This window comes from Balaenoptera borealis (assembly GCF_965194805.1).
Source record: "Balaenoptera borealis genome assembly, chromosome: 7".
NCBI classification, from domain to species: domain Eukaryota; kingdom Metazoa; phylum Chordata; class Mammalia; order Artiodactyla; family Balaenopteridae; genus Balaenoptera; species Balaenoptera borealis.
Genome location: NC_138864.1, coordinates 4,611,391 through 4,632,951, shown reverse-complemented (window position 1 = coordinate 4,632,951; position 21,561 = coordinate 4,611,391). Strand labels below are relative to the sequence as shown.

The window sequence follows — 21,561 nt, the reverse complement described above, 5'->3', positions numbered from 1 at the left end:
CTGCTCCAAAAAATAGTCTGTTCAGAGGACTTCCCTGGTGGTCCAGTGGTTAAGACTCCACGCTTCCACTGCAGGGGGCATGGGTTCGATCCCTGGTCAGGGAATTAAGATCCCACATGCCATGAAGCCCTGCCAAAAAATTAAAAAAAAAAAAAAAAAAAAAAAAAGTCTGTACAACAATAGGCTACTCACATTCAGCCTATTGGCATTACATCAACAGATCCAGTCTTGGTTTCGGGGACGGCTGCGAACCGACTTCATCTGCCCGAGGCGGGCTCCTGCTCTCCTGAGCCCCAGCCGTACATGGTAAACACTGTCCCTCGCACTGGGGGAGGGCGCGTAAATGCCACAGTAAAGCCTGGGGGAGGGCACGTAAATGCCACAGTAAAGCCCAGAGAGAGGGCGCATAAATGCCACAGTAAAGCCCAGAGGGAGGGTGCATAAATGCCACGGTAAAGCCCGGGTGGGGGGGGGGGGAGGGCGCGTAAATGCCGTGGTAAAGTCCAGAGGGAGGGCACGTAAATGCCGCAGTAAAGCCCAGAGGGAGGGCGCATAAATGCCGCAGTAAAGTCGGTGACCACAGGATCAAACTCCACGTCTCTGTCTCACTGGCCTGGGTATGGTTTAGGGGCCGATTTAGGAGCTGTGATTTACAGGACTTTGTCGCAGTTTAAGTGAAGCCTGCAGCCCAGCTGCAGAGCCAGGCGTGTTGCCGGCAGCCCTTCCCCACCCACTGTGAAGTCGTCGGTGCAAAATGCAGAGGAACAAAAGAAAAGGTCCCGGGGTGCGATTACAGCCATGCCAATCGCGATCGATCACAGACACAAGACAGGAAAGTCAATACTTGGCAAGTGTAAAGACACGAAATTGGTGGAGATGGTATTTTATAGACTATTCTGAACAAAAGAAAGTTTTTTTTAAAGGCGCTTTATCTTTTTCCAATTTAAGACAGCTTTCTCAAACAGATCCAAATATACTATAAAACTGTATTTTGTTAAATCTGCTATCTGAGAGCCATAAAATGTTGGCTGTCCTTAACACAGATACTTTCTTTTTTAGCATCTGCGTGTGTGAGAGAGAAGAGAGATATGAGACCCTATGGATCAATATTTATTTAGCACCTATTACATAGGAAGCATGTACTAAATGTAGCAGGTGGAAATTACTGCAAGAAATTGCAGAAGTAGATAAAATCTCCAGAGTAATTGAGCAGCCGGTTCTTTCGCTCCTCGTTGGGTTTGTTTGGGGATGATTAACAGAGGACCGTGAGACTGGGCGGGGCGGGAATCCTGGAAAAAGAAAAGCCATTTGCAGGGAGGCAAGCTGTGTGGAAGAATGACTCTTTTAAGAAGGCAGTGAGAACGGAGCCGCTCTGTATGTCGAGTGTGGTGCTGGTTCCATGACCCTATGCCTTTGTCACAATGTTTAAGAGTGGATTTTACTGCATGCAATTTAATGAATTAAAAAAAAAAAAAAAAAAAACAGAAAAGAGGGTAAAAGAGGAACAAGATTAAGAAATGTTGAAAAGAAACTACATTCAATATCTTGTAGTCAACTCCAACGGAAAATAACGTGAAAAAATATATATATATATACATATTTATCTATAACTGAATTAATTGCTGCACACCAGAAACTAATACAACATTGTAAATCAACTATAGCTCAATAAAAGCCAAGAAATGTTCAAAAGGAACGTGGATGGGTAAAGTATAAATAATATTTTGGAGAAAAAAGGCAAATAACTAAACAGAAAGAGGAATATTTAAGGAATATAGCATAAAAATCATTTTTAGAGGTCACACTGTGATGGAACACCGACCATAACATTAAAAATAACAGAAATGCTTAATTTCAGAATAAATCACTGCACAAGTATTTCAGATATAAGTAGCAGGAAAAGTAATATTGGTAAGTCCTCACCTTTGTGTGTTTTCTTGCTATTTGTAACCTATTCTCAGTATTATTATATAACTCGATCCAAGCAAAAACTGTGTATGAAAGTTAGGGAAGATATGTCTATTTTAGGGATGAGGAAAATGAAGTTCCAGCCTAGGACACGGGACCGGCTTCACCCTGACAGTAGGCACAGCCCAAAAACCCACTGGCTTGTGCTTCCCACACCCCCGCGGCCGTGAGGGGTGATGAACAGAGCCGTGAACAGGACACACTGGGCCCTCGGGGGCAGGGGGAGGTTATGAGGCCCAGGGGAAAACACTGGGGTTGCAAACAGGTACAACTACTTTGGGAAGCAGCTATCTGACAAGATCACAGGTCTGAAGGTTCATGTCTTTGTCCCAGAAATTACACTTCTAAGTCTAAGGAGAGGATGGCAGGAGCTCCCCCCCATCCGGACCAGCCCTGTCCACAGACGTGTGTATCATCTTATTGCTAACATGGAAACACTGCAAACAACTTAAGTGCCCTAAAAGGCAGAAGTGAGAAACTGTATGATGGAGTTTTTTTATATATCAGAAATTATATAGTCATAAAAATCATGGTTATGGGAAAAAATGGATATTGCTTGAGGTAAATAGTATTAATTGGGTAACTCCTTTTTTTTTAAAAAAAAAAAAGGGTGTATGCAATGAGATTTCCAATCTGATTTAAAATTCTGGGCAAGGTGCTAACAAGCCCCAGGTCTCCAGGGAGGAGAGCAAGGAGGGGGTGAGGGTGGGGCATCAGAAATCAGGGAAAAGCCAGGAAGGGGGGCCCAGGGGAGGCTGGGCAAGGAGGCTGGCAGGTGACGGGGCCTGGCAAGGGGAAGTGATGGCCCTGCACAGCGGTGTGGAGGCTCCTGGGCCGCCCGCCATCTGGGGGAGGGGGGAGGGAGTCCAGGATGCAGTGGAGGACCACTCATGTGGCCAGCCCTCGGGGTTCCCAGGCCCTCAGACCCCCGACCCTGCCGGACATTCCACATGGACCCCAGTCAAACTGAATCACACTAGGCCCTGCGCTGGGGTCCCCTCCATCAGCCCAGCTCCCTGCTCCTCAGGGCGCCCAGCTTTCAATGGGGTCACCAAGCATGGAGAGCACACATCCCGCTGAGGTGGGACCACAGCCTGCGGACTCTGGGCCTATGCTGGGCCTCCCTCAATTCAGCCACAACCCTGGAAGGCTGTCCCACAGGGTGTCCAGGCCAGGGCTCCCAGGCACATCACCATCACCCAGGTGTGAGGGGAACATACGAAAACCTCGGTTTCTACTCCTAGATAAGCCCCGTCAGCAGTTAGGAATCCCTAACATTTAAGGTGTGGCCATGGTGTCCTCGGTTGGCCGGTGTGGCTATGGGTGATTGTGACAGTGGCCGCCTCACTGTTCCCTCCAGTTCCGCAGGCCACAGCTTTCTGTTGCCGTTTAAGTCGATTTTCCATTGATTTGTCTAGATTTTACTAAAATATGCTTACAAAGAAGACAAGTGGCTTTAAAAGATCTGGCAGATAATATGAGTGGTACAAGCATAAGCAAACAAGTAAACAGCGGGGCTGGCATCTCTCCTGCTCTAGAAGGGTCCTTTTTGTAATCTCAGGGTGGGGCTGAAAAATGCAGCCAGAACCGATCATTTGAAAGAAAGGAAGGAAAGGGTTAGGGTGGAAGAGAGGGAGAAGAAAGGGAAGGAAGGAAGGGAGGGAGGGAGGGAGGGAGGGAAGGAGGGAACACATTACTAAAATGAATATTGAAGTGTCTTATTTATATAAAGCATAGTTTTCAATAATCCTCTCCCTGTATGTTCACTTTGCCTTGAGATAGTTACACGATGCGTACTAATTAACAAAATATTTAAAAGCTAAACATCTGCCTGGAACTTAAAGACCCTCCTCACCATTCTCCCTGTGATGTTTAAAGCCATAAAGAGTCGAGTCAGTCACTCCACAAAACTTCACTCCACCTAACCACAAGCATCACAGGACTCCTGAGGACTCCTCCTTTACTGGCAGCAGACAAGATACCGCTTACAGGAAGGGAACGTGCATTCTAGCTGTGGGTTTAGGCATAAATAAATGAGTATACACACGACGAGGGTGAACGCTCATGGTTATTGATAAGTGTGTGTGGCCTGAAAGGTTGAGCCATGTCCCCTCAGGCCCTGCTGCCCTGCCCGACAATCCAGCAAGCACAGGACACGTCTGTCTGTCCACGCCAGACACCACAAGCTAGGAAACACCTGGTAAGCCGTGGATGATTCTGGAGACAGACACTGGGCAACACGTCTGCGCGTGATTGCCAGTCGCTTCTTCTTACAATCCAGAAGAAACCTTTTTTTACTTTCAAGTGACCCAGGCTGGCGAAACAACCATCAAAGGCACCACCTCTTCACATCTGAAGGAAAACTGTGATTCACACGACACAAAGGTTCCTAACTATACAAATTACTAGCTTCCCGGCATGATACTGGGATTTGTTATCCAGGCCTCAGTGACCAGTGGTGTGTGGCCGGGGCTCCAAGCAGTGACCCAGGCCATCCACCCAGGTCACGGAGAACTCCGACCCACCCTGACTCAAGCCACAGGAAACGTCCCGTCTTCTGAATCCACACGGGCAGGATGGGCATTGGCCAGAAACCCCTGGACAAGAGGTGCCTTTTCCTGGAGCACAGATGCAATTTAATTCTACTGTTACCACAAAGCCATGGCCAGTCTCACATTCTATGATTTGTAGGCAAGAAGGACCTTTACCATTTTGCCTGATTTGTTCCAGGTGTTTAACTATTAATGGTTATTTGGAATAACCATGGAAACTGTTCTAATTGTTCCATTTTAAAGATTAGAAAACTGAGGCTCAGAAGTCGAGTGACTCGATTCTCATTAGTCAAAAATGAGAAGCAAGTTGGTAGGATGCTTCACCTTCTCTTACCACCTTTGAGTTGGTTTTTGAGGCGATAGTGGTTAGAGCTTGAGGGACAATATTCCTAACTTACTGAGGATGATTGAGTGGACAGATAGAATAGGGGTACGTTCTGAATGACACTATGGAGCAATGGAATCAACCACACCACTGACTTTCTCCAGGATCCTTGTTCTGTGAGATTATAGTTTGAAAATAACAGTAACAACTTCAGGGATGCTGTGTCATCCATTGGAAAGAGTAACGGAAGAAGACATGGAGTTGTGAATACCCTCTGCCACTTATCTGTGTAGTTGGACAAGTTAACCTCATTAAGCCTCAGTTTTCTTACAGATAAAATACAGATAGCAGAGAAACAAGAAGAACTACAATCCTGCAGTCTGTGGAATGAAAACCACATTCACAGAAAGACAGACAAAATGAAAAGGCAGAGAACTATGTACCAGATGAAGGAACAAGATAAAACCCCAGAGAAACAACTAAATGAAGTGGAGATAAGCAACCTTCCAGAAAAAGAATTCAGAATAATCATAGTGATGATGATCCAGGACCTCGGAAAAAGAATGGAGGCAAAGATCGAGAAGATGCAAGAAATGTTTAACAAAGACCTAGAAGAATTAAAGAGCAAACAGAGATGAACAATACAATAACCGAAATGAAAAATACACTAGAAGGAATCAAGAGCAGAATAACTGAGGGAAAAGAACAGATAACTGACATGGAAGACAGAATGGTGGAATTCACTGCTGCAGAGCAAATAAAGAAAAAAGAATGAAAAGAAATGAAGACGGCCTAAGAGACGTCTGGGACAACATTAAATGCACCAACATTCTCATTATAGGGGTCCCAAGAGGAGAAGCGAGAGAGAAAGGACCTGAGAAAATATTTTAAGAGATTATAGTCGAAAACTTCCCTAACACGGGAAAGGAAATAGCCACCCAAGTCCAGGAAGCTCAGAGAGTCCCAGGCAGGATAAACCCAAGGAGAAACACGCTGAGACACACAGTAATCAAACTGACAAAAATTAAAGACAAAGAAAAATTATTGAAAGCAACAAGGGAAAAATGACAAATAACATACAAGGGAACTCCCATAAGGTTAACAGCTGATTTCTCAGCAGAAACTCTACAAGCCAGAAGGGAGTGGCACAACATATTTAAAGTGAGGAAAGGGAAGAACCTACAACCAATATTACTCTACCTGGCAAGCATCTCATTCAGATTTGATCAAGAAATCAAAAGCTTTACAGACAAGCAAAAGCTAAGAGAATTCAGCACCACCAAACCAGCTCTACAACAAATGCTAAAGGAACTTCTCTAAGTGAGAAACACAAGAGAAGAAGAGGACCTACAAAAACAAACCCAAAACATTAAGAAAATGGTAATAGGAACATGCATATCAATAATTACCTTAATCGTGAACAGATTAAATGCTCGAACCAAAAGAGACAGGCTCACTGAATGGATACAATAACAAGACCCATATATATGCTGTCTACAAGGGACCCACTTCAGACCTAGGGATACATAAAGACTGAAAGTGAGGGTATGGAAAAAGATATGTCATGCAAATGGAAATCAAAAGAAAGCTGGAGTAGCAATACTCATATCAGATAAAATAGACTTTAAAATAAACAATGTTACAAGAGACAAGGAAGGGCACTACATAATGATCAAGAGATCAATCCAAGGAGAAGATATAACAATTATAAATATATACTCACCCAACATAGGAGCACCTCAACATATAAGGCAACTAGTAACAGCCATAAAAGAGGAAATCGACAGTAACACAGTAATAGTGGGGGACTTTAACACCTCACTTTCACCAGTGGTCAGATCATCCACACAGAAAATTAATAAGGAAACACAAGCTTTAAATGACACAACAGACCAGACAGATTTAACTGATATTTACAGGACATTCCATCCGAAGACAGCAGATTACACTTTCTTCTCAAATGCACACGGAACGTTCTCCAGGGTTGACCACATGCTGAGCCTCAAAGCAAGTCTTGGTAAATTTAAGAAAATTGAAATCATATCAAGCATCTTTTCTGACCACAACGCTATGAGATTACAAATCAATTACAGGGGAAAAAAACATAAAAAACACAAAACACATGGAGGCTACAAAATATATTACTAAATAACCAAGAGATCACTGAAGAAATCAAAGAGGAAATCGAAAAATACCTAGAGACAAATGACAACGAAAACATGATGATCCAAAACCTATGGGATGCAGCAAAAGCAGTTGTAAGAGGGAAGTTTATAGCAATACAATCCTACCTCAGAAAACTAGAAAAATCTCAAATAAACAATCTAACCTTACACCTAGAGGAACTAGAGAAAGAAGAACAAACAAAACCCGAAGTTAGTAGAAGAAAAGAAATCATAAAGATCAGAGCAGAAATAAATGAAATAGAAACAAAGAAAACAATAGCAAACATCAATAAAACTAAAAGCTGATTTTTTGAGAACATAAACAAAATTGATACCCTTTAGCCACACTGATCAAGAAAAAAAGGGAGAGGACTCAAATCAATACAACTAGAAATGAAAAAGGAAAAGTTGCAACGGACACCACAGAAACACAAAGCATCATAAGAGCCTACGGCAAGCAACTCTATGCCAATAAAATATACAACCTGGAAGAAATGCACAAATTCTTAGAAATGTATAACCTTCCAAGACTGAACCAGGAATAAATAGAAAATATGAACAGACCAATCACAAGTAATGAGACTGTGATTAAAAATCTCCCAAAAAAAGTCCAGGACCAGATGGCTTCACAGGTGAATTCTATCAAACATTTAGAGAAGAGCTAACACTCATCCTTCTCAAACTCTTCCAAAATATTGCAGAGGAAGGAACACTCCCAAACTCATTCTATGAGGCCACCATCACCCTGATACCAAAACTAGACAAAGACACTACAAAAAAAGAAAACTACAGACCAATATCACTGATGAATATAGATGCAAAAATCCTCAACAAAATACTAGCAATCTGAATCCAACAATACATTAAAATGATCATACACCATGATCAAGTGGGATTTATCCAAGGGATGCAAGGATTCTTCAATACATGCAAATCAATCAATGTGATACACCATATTAACAAATTGAAGAATAAAAACCATATGATCATCTCAATGGATGCAGAAAAAGCTTTTGACAAAATTCAACACCATTTATGATAAAAACTCTCCAGAAAGTGGGCATAGAGGGAAATTACCTCAACATAATAAAGCCCATATATGACAAACCCACAGCAAACATCATTCTCAATGATGAAAAACTGAAGGCATTTCCTCTAAGATCAGGAACAAGACAAGGATGTCCACTCCCACCTCTATTATTCAACATAGTTTTGGAAGTCGTAGCCACAACAAGCAGAGAAGAAAAAGAAATAAAAGGAATATAAATTGGAAAAGAAGAAGTAAAACTGTCACTGTTTGCAGATGACATGATACTGTACACAGAGAATCCTAAAGATGCTACCAGAAAACTACTAGAGCTAATCAATGAATTTGGTAAAGTTGCAGGGTACAAAATTAATGCACAGAAATCTCTGTCATTTCTATACACTAACAACGAAAGATCAGATAGAGAAATCAAGGAAACAATCCCATTCACCATTTCAACATAAAGAATAAAACACCTAGGAATAATCCTACCTAAGGAGGCAAAAGAGCTGTACTCAGAAAAATATAAGACACTGATGAAAGAAATCAAAGATGACACAAACAGATGGAGAGATATACCATGACCTTGGATTGCAAGAATCAATATTGTGAAAATGACTATACTACCCAAAGCAAACTACAGATTCAATGCAATCCCTATCAAACTACCAGTGGCATTTTTTACAGAACTAGAACAAAAAATCTTAAAATATGTATGGAGACACAAAAGACCCCGAATGGCCAAAGCAATCTTGAGGGGAAAAAAATAGAGCTGGAGGAATCAGACTCCCTGACTTCAGAGTATACTACAAAGCCACAGTAATCAAGACAATATGGTACTGGCACAAAAACAGAAATATAAATCAATGGAACAGGATAGAAAGCCCAGAGATAAACCCATGCACCTATGGTCACCTAATCTATGACAAAGGAGGCAAGGAAATACAATGGAGAAAAGAGTCTCTTCAATAAGTGGTGCTGGGAAAACTGGACAGCTACATGTAAAAGAATGAAATCAGAAGACTCCCTAACACCATACACAAAAATAAACTCAAAAAGGATTAAAGACCTAAATGTAAGATGAGACACTATAAAACTCATAGAGGAAAACATAGGAAGAACACTCTTTGACAAAAACCACAGCAAGATCTTTTTTGATCCACCTCTTAGAGTAATGGAAATAAAAACAAAAATAAACAAATGGGACCTAATGAAACTTAAAAGCTTTTGCACAGCAAAGGAAACTATAAACAATACAAAAAGACAACCCTCAGGATGGGAGAAAATATTTGCAAATGAATCAACAGGCAAAGGATTAATCTGCAAAATATATAAACAGCTCATGCAGCTCAATATTAAAAAACAAACAACCCAATTAAAAAATGTGAGAAGACCTAAGTAGACATTTCTCCAAAGAAGACATACAGATGGCCAAGAGGCACTTGAAAAGGTGCTCAACATCACTATTAGAGAAATGCAAATCAAAACTACAATGAGGTATCACCTCACACCAGTCAGAATGGCCATCATCAGAAAATCTACAAACAACAAATGCTGGAGAGGGTGTGGAGAAAAGGGAACCCCCTTGCACTGTTGGTGGGAATGTAAATCGATATAGCCACTATGAAGAACAGTATGCAGGTTCCTTAAAAAACTAAAAATAGAATTACCATATGACCCAGCAATCCCACTACTGGGCATATACCCTAAAAAACCATAATTCAAAAAGACACACGCACCCGAATGTTCATTGCAGCACTATTTACAATAGCCAGGATGTAGAAGCAACCTAAATGCCCATTGACTGATGAATTGTTAAAGACAATGTGGTACATATATACAAAGGAATATTACTCAGCCATAAAGAGGAACAAAATTGGGTCATTTGTAGTGAGGTGGATGGACCTAGAGTCTGTCATATAGAGTGAAGAAAGTCAGAAAAACAAATATCATATATTAGCGCATATATGTGGAATCTAGAAAAATGGTACAGATGAACCGGTTTGCAGGGCAGAAATAGAGACACAGACGTAGAGAACAAACGTTTGGACACCAAGGGGGCAAAGCAGGGGGAGGCGGGGGGGAGGTGTGTGTGATGAATTGGGAGACTGGGGTTGACATATATACACTAATATGTATAAAATAGATAACTAATAAGAACCTGCTGTATTTAAATAAATACAGATAATAATAAGCAAAAAAAAAGATTTGGAGTGACTTATTCAAGGCCGCAGGTACTGGAGGGAGAAAGGTGTGTACTGAGACCCGGCTGGTTCAGGGCTCCCGCCCCATCCACTGGGACAGGCTGCTCCCAGAAGCCGGACACACGGTCATTCAGGAAACATTTACCGGCTGCCACTGGTGCCAAGCGGGCACAGGTGCAGCTGGGATGGAGCTGGGCACCAAGTACCCCTCAGCACCCGGGGTGAGATGACAAGGCAGAGAGGGGTCGTGGAGTGGACCACAGAGGGTGGGGAGAGGAGGCAAGCAGCGCAGCTGGAACCCCGGATCGGGGCTGCCTTTCCTCGCGTTGGCATACGTGTCGTGGCCGGAAGCGCGACAGCAGGGGAGCCGGCCCTGACAGGAGATTCACGACTCCGCACTCTCTGGCTTAGGAAGCAGCCTGTATCCTTCCTGGGTACGTATCAGGCTGCTCCTTGCTGGCCTGTGGGCCCCGACTGCCCTATTCAAAAGGACAAGGTGACGGCTGACGGTCCATGGAAGGCAGAGCATCGCCCACAAGGTCATGGGCACATTTAACTGGACTCACTGTCAGAAAACCTGTCATTTATGAGCCGTGTGGTTTGGGGTAAAGATATTAGCCTACCTGAGCCTCAACCTTAAAACAGGAATGATAGTAAGTTACAGAGTTAGGAGGGGAGAATCAAATACATTCTACGTATAAAAGCAGTCTGTAACACTGTGAACCTTTTACTGCCTTACAATCTTCTATGGCCACTTATTCCAGACAAACATCGTAGTGGCTGCTATCACCACTTGGGGTCACACCGATTTACACACAAGTGGCTGCTTCTCCTGCATCGCTGACCCAGCGATGTGCCTTCAGCCCCCAAATCCCTTCCAAAACCCAACCAAAAGTTCAGCCTTTGACATTCTGAAAGCCACACTATTTTAATTCTCACGGTCATTTAAAGTCCCAGACATTGTTTTAGACTCTAAGTGCCAACTACTAACATAAAACCTGATCGGCCACTATTACTATTCTCGGGCAATACAGAGAAGGTGGCCCAAGGTTCTTCCCAGATTTTTTTAAATTTTAATTTTGCAGCACTTGATTTTTATTTTAAATCTGCAGCACTTCCTGAAACTCAGATCTGGCTCACACGAACCTCAAGGTTTGGTTACACAAAGCAGCAGCTTCCTCGTGGAGGAAAGGCCTGGCTCGGACTCCTCTGAGCGCCCACTGCAAAGAAACCACACCCACACCAAGGGGCTGGTGCCGGCCGGCTCTGTCCCGGGGAGAGGGGAGCAGAGTGGGGGCCGCACTTCTCCCCTGCGTGACCTTCTGCACATCTTTGTCCACCGTGGGCCGGGGCTTCCGAGCAGGACTAGGTCCACAGAGGAAAGAGAAAGGCGCCTCCAGGTGAGGAAATATGACCAGGAAGCCTCCCGCTCCTGAAACTGTCTGGACAGCCAGTGATTGTTGATTAAAGACACCAAAGTTCTCGAATATAAAAATGCTATTTCCGCTAAAGGACCACAGTTACCTGTCGCGTGTATTAAACGCCAGTCAGAGCTGGGAAATGAATGAACATGCACAGGGTCCCCTGAGTGGCAAAGCACAAATCAGAAAAGCCTGCTCAAGCATCTTTCATCAGAATGTGCCTCTTCTAAGCTGGTGTCTGAGATCCCATGGCCCGTCAGGTGCAGGTGGTGAAGGTTCTGGTCCAGGGCCTGGAAAAGCCCTTTGAAGCAGGCTCTGTCTGCATCCTCAGGGATCGTGTAGCTCGGCTCGCCCCAGCTGCTGCCTCGGAGGGATGCTTGTGGGATGTAGGTCTGCATCAGAGACGTGGCACAAGCTGTGTCCTTTGGGTCGCCGGCCTCCAGAACAGAAGGCTATCCAAAAAAAAGTCAGGGAACAGCAAGGAATGTAAACCCAAACATACCAAATTTACATCAACTGATTTCACATCTATCCCTAAGCAAATTATTCTGAAATTCCAGTTCCTGCTCCACACCCACCAGTGTCCACATTCTGTTTCTCCCTTTCTCAGGAACATCGTTTCCTCCACAAGGACTGAGACCCCAAGGACCTTGTGTCCTGTTCTGTCACCTCCCCGAGACCTACAGCAGGCAAGGCCCAGGCTGGATTCGGAATAAACACCTGCTGAGTGACCTGACCCCAACGTGGAAATGTTGTGACTGGGGAACAGTCTGGATCTGTCTCCTCTGGCCCCCGAGGAGGTTCGTGTCTCCCTGCACCTACCCCCAGGGTCTCACCTCCTTGCTGAGCGTCAGGCGGAGGCTCCGGCCGTGGGCCTGGGTCAGGCTGGAGAGGGTGCCGCAGCACTGGGGCCGCCCCTGCTGCAGCACGGCCACGCGGTCACTCGGCACCTCGGCCTCGTCCAGCTGGTGGGTGGTGAAGACGACAGTCCGGCATCAGACCCGCACAACATGCCAGGGGTCCATCTCGAACCTCCAGTGCGGGGAGCCAATGCGGGGGTGGGTGGTGTCAAGGGCATCACAGAGTTTTAAGTTAGCTGAGGTCACCCTCCAAATCAGAAGCCCAGAAACGCCTCTGGGTCAGGACACGGCTTCTGCAAACCCTCCATCGCAAAGGGTGACACTGAGAGACAAGCCAGGGAGTCCCCGGGGCCAGCCGCCCCATCCGGAAGAGCTCACGGCGGCTGTGGCCACAGAGAGTGTGTTGCAGGTGGGGGGCAGGGTGCAGGCGGGGGGCGTGAGCCATGGCCTTCCCAGGAAGAAAGGCCCCACCAAGCACAGGGCACGTGTCTGCTTTTTGTAGAAACAAACGTTCGGGTCATAGGTGTCCCCTATGAATTCTCTCGCTTGCCGAGTTTCACTACGTTTCCTGGGGGAGGAAAGGGGCCAGACTGATCTCAGAAGGCCAGAGGCCCTGCAAGGTGCTTTCATAAAGTTCACTTCAGCTACCTGAAGGGAAGCTCTCAGGCCTACATCAAGCCCATTCTACCTATTCTAGTTCACTGAATAGAAATAAACCCATTGATTGATTCTCATCTCAAAAGCAAGTTTTCCAAGAGAGAAGGCCGAACACGTTTTTAACTCTACCAGATTTTATATTTTTAAATAGCAGAGAAAGATGGAAAGACCAGGATTCTCAATTCACTTTTTTTTTAAACTGCATCTAAAAAGAAACCATGATACACAGACCCTAGAGCACAGCGGCCAATATCACCAGAGATGTGTCCCAAAGACCAAGGCCAACCCCCTGGCATGAGAAGTCCTTCGAGGCTAAGAAAATGTGCTCAGTCCCTGATCTGGGGTTAGAAACAGTTTAGAGACCAGATGATGTGTTTCCAGACAATCAAGTCATCTGAAAATGAAAGTTAGCTGGAATGTAATTTCCAAAAACATGTAGATTAAGTTCACAGATGTTTGATGCTTCTCAGTGGGCATTTAGGGAATTCAAGACACCCCCAAAACTCAAAAGACAAGTGTTGCTTGGTAAGACACCACTTTAGCGTTCCCCCAGTTCAGGTGGTGCGTTTGGTCCCCTCTCCTCGGAAGGTGGTCCTTCCCCAACCACTTCTCTTGTCCGTTTTAACAACAGTGATGAGTGGCCACTGGCCGAGCACCCACGTACCAGGCACTGAGCTGTGCACTTTCACACACTCACTTCACACACAGCCCCACAAGGTGCATGACTGTCTCCACTTGCAAACTGGAGCCCAGAGGCGTGGGGTCATTTCCCAGGTTGTCCAGGATGTGTAGAGCAGGAGGGGGACGAGTGGACCAATTTGCTCTGGTACCTTTTCCGTCCTTATTGGTCCTCCAAGGGAGGCTTGGAAGCACCAGTCCTAGGGCTGACCAGGACCTCAGCACCAAGCATCACTCAGCAGGAAACGCGGATCACATCCCAGGGAGTTGGAGCGCCAAACGCCCCGTGTTCTGCCAGCAGAGCCTCCTTCTACTCAGCAGGGATCGCTTGCTTTTGTGCCGCCCTTAGATCTGGTTTACAAAGCTGTGGCACAGCTGCCTGGAGGTTTGGGGCTGTTTCCAGACACCGCTAAATGTTGACGCTTGAAAACCTGTTTCCCTCCTGGTACCACCCATCTTATCCTACTGATTTCACACGTCCGTCAGTGCACAGACTCTTCCAAAGGAGCCCCCAAAGACAACCATTGCCAAATGACCTAGAACAGCGAGAATATATTTGATTTATAACAACAGAATTTGAAGAAAGCTGCCTGTTTCTGAGACTTTTATCGTACCTGGTTTTCTGTCCAAAGTTACAATTATGCTCGTGACTCAAATGTTCTGTCAGCTGAGCCCTGAAGGCCCCAGCTCTGATTTTTAAAATAAACAAGAGCCAAGAGCCTGTGGTGTTTACTGTGCGCTGCAACTCAGGCGAGCAGAGTAACAATATCTGCTGACCTGCCCACCTCTCACCTGTCGTCTTCATCAACCCCACTCCCGGGGCAGGGAAAGGATTTACGTTCATTTTATCTCAAAACGTCACCCGTCCCTTTAAGTGGTGTCCAAAGTCTCTTGCACAGAGGGTCACGATTTCTCATCCTACTTTTCTCCCCAAAGGGCCTCAGGTAAGAGGAGAGGGGGGGAGCTGTGATCTCGGGGCAGTGGGCAGGGTGAGGGGCTCGGGCCCGGCGTGCTCAGCATCCTCTGGCCCCAGCTGACGACCGGGACCACCTGGTCCTGTCCCCGCCCCACCTGTGCAGCAGGGCCTTGAACAGAGTCAGCCCACGGCACGGGGCCCTCTGCCCCCCCGGGGCCCTCGGTCCTGCTGGCCGCCAGCCCCCGAGTCTGCCCCGGCTTCCAGGGCCCACCTCACCCCTGTAGGCAGCACCCCGGGCAGGCTCTGCCGTCCTCTCAGTGCAGAAGTTGGGGGCTATGAATGTGCGGGACAGGCGCCACGGGTGCGTCCCGCTGGGCCTCATGAGCTCTGATGCGGCTGCACCGGGTCGGGAGGACCCCTCACCCCTGACCACCTCACGGTCCCGGAGCGGTCACCCAGCCCAGGGTGGTCTGCGGCCTTTTCTGTCTTCTCCCTCTACGACCCCCCTAGGTTTCTGCAACAGAAGAGGACGGGGTGGTCCTTTCAGGTCTCCTCCCCGACCCCGGCCTTACGACCAAGCTTTAAGGGACAAACAGGAGCATCTTTTCTGCCTTAAGGAGAGAATATGACGACTTTTTTCTGGTCCCTTCTCCCTGCATTTCTTAAGAAGCAAATCCTTATCTCCCGCAGGGAGGTGAAGGTTTCAGGTTAAGTCAAAAAGGCTTTGTACTCAGAAGTCCAAAAAGAAAAGAAAACACTTTACAAGCTTCCACGGTAACCCTGCCGCCGTTGTTCCCACACGTGCCTAGCAGCAGCACTGGGTACGTTTCCCTCTTCCCGATGCTTTTTCCAAACTCCGGTGTTTCTGTGTGAAATGCAGTGCTTCCTGGCTGCAGGGCTTCAGAATCACAGCAGGAATCAGAAGCTGGCAGTCAGTAACTGCCCATCTAATGCCCTAAGTTGGAAATACTGTACACAGTAATACAGGTGAGAAACACAAAACTTCCAAACCACAGCCCCGGCTCCACCCTTGGCTCGGGGAACCTCCCCTGTGGCTGTGAGCAAACCCCAGCCCTTCTCTCTGTGCCTCGGTTTCCTCCCCGAGGAAAGGGAGGGCTTTTTCCAGATTATAGCTGGCACACCCCTCCTCGTAATCCCAGAATTACTCCAGAATGGAGCCCAACGTGGATGCGTGCGGTGTCCACTGACATCAGGCGTGACAAGCTCCGATGGCCCCGCTGCCGAGACTGAGCAAACCCCAGACGCCCGGCACCACGGAGATGCTGCACGACGGGTGTGTCTCCGTGGGTTCCCGGGAAATGTCTTTCCCCGAGGAGGGTAACGTGCTGGGATACGCTCCTCGCTCCCCTCCTCCACGGCGGTGTCTCGGGAAGAGAATGTGGAGCGCCGCCCGGCCCCACCTTCTCGGTGTTCGAGGAGCACGTCCCAGACGCCACGCCGGGAACACGGGTCCACCCCTCCGGTGGGCTCGTCCGGGACCACGACGCGTCGAGGAGGGCGATGCCGAGGGACAGCTTACTCCACGTACCCCCCGAGTGGGCGCGGGCGTGTTGGGGCAGGTGCTGCACCAGCCCCGCGTCCTGGAGAGTTCTGGAACGAGGGCACAGCCCTCACCTCCCCGAGCTCCGAATCCCACTCCACAAACAATGCCTCGCAAGCACCGAGCGCTTCCTAAGAGGCCCAGAAACACGGAGGAGGCCCAGAACCCACGTTGCCCGCGAGTCCTGACGCGACAGCACCGGCCTCCGAGGGGCCCAGATGGAGCCGCCTCAGGGGACCCAGCGCGGGGCCTCGTGAGCAGGACCTGCCCTTAGGTCCCGTTTGTAGGAAATACGTGCTGTCTCCTCTCTGGGCTTCGCTCACACCTGCCACCGAGGGCCCTCCGTTCCCTCGGGACTCTGCGGAGGCCGGTGGGGCGGCCAGAGCAGCCCGCCAGGCGCGTCTGCGGGAGGTCTGGACTCTGGCCCACGTGCGCTACATCTGGAGCAGCCCCTTCCTGACTGAGGGATGATCAGACGCCGTTAAAGTGGGGATCGGCCCCCTCTTATCTCCGGGAGCCTTCAGTCTCCACGCTGATTTCAGAAGCCCGGCATCTCCCAACAGGAGGGGCCACCGCCGTCTTTCCTCACAGGTAACCTTTCACTCTGCACCCCGTGAACTCTTGGGAACACTTAGCTCCCCCCGCCTACTTAATCTCACCCTCTGTGCAGCCCCTCTTAGAGCAGTGCCCCCCGAAATCCTCCCCTGAGCGCCCACACCCAGCGGATTCCCTCCCGTGGAGCCACAGGCGGGTTCACAACTTCCTGGAGGCCAAGGAGCAGCCAGAGAGGAGGAGGCCCAGGGAGGGATTACAAGGTGCCACGCAGGTTGGCTTCAAGACTGTCAGGTCCCAGAACACTGCAAACCCTCAGGCAAAGACACTGGCTGGTAAAATCCCAGGGACCTGCCCACCCGATCACCGAGTAAATGCTTCGTGTCTGTTTCACTGTTTGCAGATTTCTCATCCCGACCCAGAAGGAGCCCAGGAGAGCTTCTCAGGTCTGGTTGTCAGTCTGCCCACTTGACGGTTGGTCAGCGTCCCCGTGCATTTCCTGCGGGGTGAACCTCAACTTACATTTGGAGCCGTTCTTACCCTTGTTTTTCAGGTGCTCCTACTGTGGACAGCAGCCCAGTTGGGAGGAAAAGGACAAGCGGTCCATCTCAGCAGGGGACTGACTTCACGTTTATTCCCATTAGACCCCCAACCCCTCCCCGGCCAGTTGATTGACTCCAACACCAGAGGAGGTGGATTTATTAAGCCCACGTTAGTCCCACATGGACCGGCAGAGAAAACCAACAGAAAAGCAAGGCAGTGAGATGTCAGATGTTCTCAAACACGCAGGTCCTAATTCCATTTCTATGTTATACCAAAACCCTGCCCATTCTCTCTCGACCTTGAACTCAGCACACTCCTATGCACTCCAGACCAGGCCACACCCTGGACCCAGCTGCTTCCAGCAGCCGCAGCTCCACCAGAGGCTCGATCCCACACGTCCTCCTCTGACCACATCCTTTCCCCAGCCATCGCTCACCCACAAAACCCGACTCTCCTCTGGGCCCCGCGGCCCCTCCCTGCCCTCTGCGTCCACAGGCTCTGCCCTCCGCAGAGTGCCCCCCCCCCGACAACCCTCCCCACCACTCACCGGGCAGCGCCCAGCAAGCCACCCGCCCTCATCGGCCTCAGTGGTTTGCTCCGTATTCAAAACATCCTTTTCTCTTGCATCTTGATAACGTCCCACTTCTTTGCTCCGTTTCACAGCAAGACTCCGGGGAAGAAGTGCAGTTTCCAGCCCCCTCCTTCCATCCTCTCTCTACCAGACTCCAGAGAGACCTCCCTCCCACTGTGCTACTGAGATGGCTCTGATCCAAGTCACCAGCCAGCTCCTTACACTAAGTCCAGAGGTCGCGTTTCAGTCTTCATGTTACCTGACCCTCCTCAATGGACTGGTCCCTCCTCTGCCCCCACCGGTCCCTCTCCCTTATCCCTGGTGGGTCCCTCCTCATCCCTCCAGCCTCTCCACACTGCAGGGTCCAGGGCTCGATGCCCTGTCCTCTCCTCATGTCCACCTGCACACGTGCCCTCTTGCGTCTCTTCACCGTCGAACAAGCCAGCCTGCAGCTGGAGCCCTGCGGTGCTCGCCAGAATCCTCAAGACTAACGCTCACTGCATCATGGCATCCCATTGATAAAGCACCTCCTTGACTTCTCCTACCTTCTCCTCCAAATAAAAGGCAGCAGTAAAGACCTGACTCTTGACACATGTTCCCTCTGAGGCGTCTACCCTGGATCCCGTCCGCCTTGAACAGGATTGTAACGAAGCTCCCCATTAAGGAAACGAAGCACTGCCACGGGAGCTGACACTGAGCGGCCAGCTCCGAGTCAGGGGCTCCAGCCGTCGCTCCTCTAATTGAGAACAGCTGTCCTAAAACATGATCGCACCCCGACCACCTCTGTGCGCACCAGCCTCGTTGCCAGGTAACACGCAGCAAACTGATAACTACCGAGGTTGCTGCACCCACATCAAAAGATGGAGCCCACAAAGCATCGTTAGGAGCTACGTTGAGGCCCAGCCACTAGCAGAGCGGAGTCTGCCGTGGTCCAGGGTAGGCGCATACTTTGAATGAAAATTGGTGCCCCGTGACTTTTATAAAAACGTAGGTGGCACATAACCAATCTGTCCCTTAGCGACACGCGTCACTTCTCTGCAAGTACCTGCTGTCGTTTAGGACGGGCTTGACTAGCGCAGAGGAGACATTTTCCCGTGTATTTGAGACCCCACGGTCACTAGCGTGGCCGTCATCAGCAGCCATTTCTGAAGACGTGACGTGAACCCGCCCCCTGCAGTGGAGAACAGCCTCTAGACGCCACTTACCAGCCAATAATGTGAACTGGGGGTGTGGGGGGAGACCACCGGTAAAACGAAGCCTGGGGCACCGTCTCTGATTTATGGACTCATGTCCCCTGAGGTTGGGGCTGCCTCGGTTCAGACTTGATTCGCATCTGACCCTGCGAGCGTGAGCGTCCGCCTGCATCTGACGTGCTCCACACCCGCTGTCCCTAAACACAGTCCCCCGTTTCAAGGGAGATCATCCAGAGAAGCACTGCTCTCTTCCAGGCGTGGAGGATATACCCGCCCGGCGGCGGGCGCTGCTGGAGAAACAGCGGGTCGTTTTCCAGCACTGCTCCGGACCGCAAGTTTTTTCGTTTCGCGTGGTGAGGAACAGGGTCTCGGGGGACGGAGCGCTCCCAAGCCCTGCATGCTTTCTCCTTCACTACATGCTGACTGTAAACCCTCACTTTACAAAATGAATCTTGCAAAACTGTTTCAAGGCAGCGATAAGCGGTCACGTGTGACAGTTCCTTAGATGCCCGTTTTCTTCTGAGGCCCGTTCAGTACTGACCATCCGTGCTCACACCCCGGCCCCAAAGCAGCATCTCCCCCCCACGGGTCGGGCCCGCCTGATGTCCTGCTTCGTGAAGTCGGCTTGGGAACAAGGAGCCTCCACACTGGCCCGGCCGCGCGTCCCCCCGAGCGGCCAAGCCCAGCCTGGGCCACGGCCCTCACACCCACCCCGGCCGTGTCTTCTACATCAGTGGCTCGCCCGCTGGCTCAAGGCCCCACCCGGCCCTGTCCTTCCCCCTCGGGCCCCGCCACACCCACCTCCCAGAGACGCCACTTTGTGTCCTGACCGGGGACTCGGGTCCCCTCTGCCCTCTGGGCTCAGCTTCTACGCATCCCGGTGAAATGGGACGAGCTTCCGTGGCCTCCCGGCCCGTCCTGCCGCCCAGCCCCTCCTCGTCTCCCCACACACGTGTCCTCTGCTCCCCCCAGAACGCATCCTGACCCCGGACCCCTCCCGTCCCCACCTTGGACACCCAGCTGCTCAACGTGGTCTTGAACAGCCTTCAAACCTGGGCCTCCCTCGCAACCGTGACTCAGGCTCTCAGCGGCCTCTCTGAGTCCCTTCCCTCTCAGGGCTGGCACCCACCCAGGGCCCCCGGTACACCCGCCGGGCCGCAGGCTGCTCGCCCCCTGCTGCCTCCAGCCACCTACCTGCAGGGTAACGTCCAGACTCCTCGGCAGGACCGCTTAGGCTCCTTCACCCGCTCCTCACCCCCTCCGCCCGTCCTCTGCACTTCGGGACACACACACCCCTTACACACCCACACAGGGCGGGGGACGGGGGACAGAGGACAGAGGTGGCTGCCACCCACCTACGGACACGCCCACGCAGCTCCCGGCGGGTCCCCCGTGGCGCCTTCAGGGACGAGAAGAGCGGCAGGTGCTCGAGCGCCGTGAGGAGGTCAAACAGCACGTCGCGCTGCGGACACGCGCCCAGCTCCGCCCTGACCGAGGATGCCTCCGTCTGCAGGTTCCTGCCATTGACCGCGATGGCTCCGGATGGTGGGGGTAGAGCCCCCTCAGCAAAAATCTGCAGAGAAGACACGTAAGTGGAGGGGGGGGGGGTGCCGCCCTGACCCCCAGCGGCCCTGGGGACGCCTGCCGCCTGCGGGGAGTCGCACCTAACCTCCCGCCAGCCGCCTCGTCCACAGGGAGGCAAAGAGTGTCAGGAGCTCGGCGGGACGCGGGCCTGCGGTCTGGTCACGCTCCCCTGGGATGCGCGGTGACCACCGACCGTCAGAGCTGAGAGTTTAGGACGGTGACTCCGAGTTTGTCGTCACAGACGAGGAAGCAGGCTAGAGAAACAGCCGATCACCCAAGCCCTCACGGGATGTGAGCCGAGCAGAGACGCAACCTCGACCCCCAGCCCTGCGGCCGGGCCTCCTTCCTCTACGCTGGAGCCACCCGTCTGCCACGTCAAAGCCATGACAAGCCGAGGCCTGTCTCCAGAAACTCCTGTCTGCCTTGCCCACAGGACACCTGAGGACTGCCCAGTCTGCTGGTTCAGGGAGTTTATTATTCATGCTTTAGACTACGTTCTTTTTCTCCAAAGTGAGATATACACTCACCACAAGACCTAGCAAACCACTCCTAACTACTTACAGAAAGAAATTAAAATGTGTGTCCACACAAAGGGGTCTACATGAATGTTCATAATCACCAAAACCTGGACACAACCTCAACTGCCACCAACAGGTGAAACAGCTGATCAGACAGCTGATGCGACAGTACCACACGTGGGTCTCCGAGCATCATGCCAATGGGGGACCCAGCACAACTCCACTTATAGGAAACGCTAGAAAATGCAAACTGCGTAACAGCAACA

At 49.8% G+C, this 21,561-nt stretch overlaps 1 protein-coding gene across 1 annotated transcript in view; it reads right to left on the bottom strand.

Annotated features, from left to right (window-relative positions):
* ABCA13 (ATP binding cassette subfamily A member 13) overlaps positions 1–21,561 on the bottom strand; it is a gene marked incomplete at its 5' end in the record, with an annotated part of 336,636 nt that overhangs the window by 157,683 nt on the left and 157,392 nt on the right. The window contains 5 exon segments of the mRNA XM_082400416.1: positions 11,884–12,114; positions 12,499–12,656; positions 16,195–16,308; positions 20,502–20,747; positions 20,750–20,766. Coding sequence (XP_082256542.1) covers positions 11,884–12,114; positions 12,499–12,656; positions 16,195–16,308; positions 20,502–20,747; positions 20,750–20,766 — 766 coding nt within the window.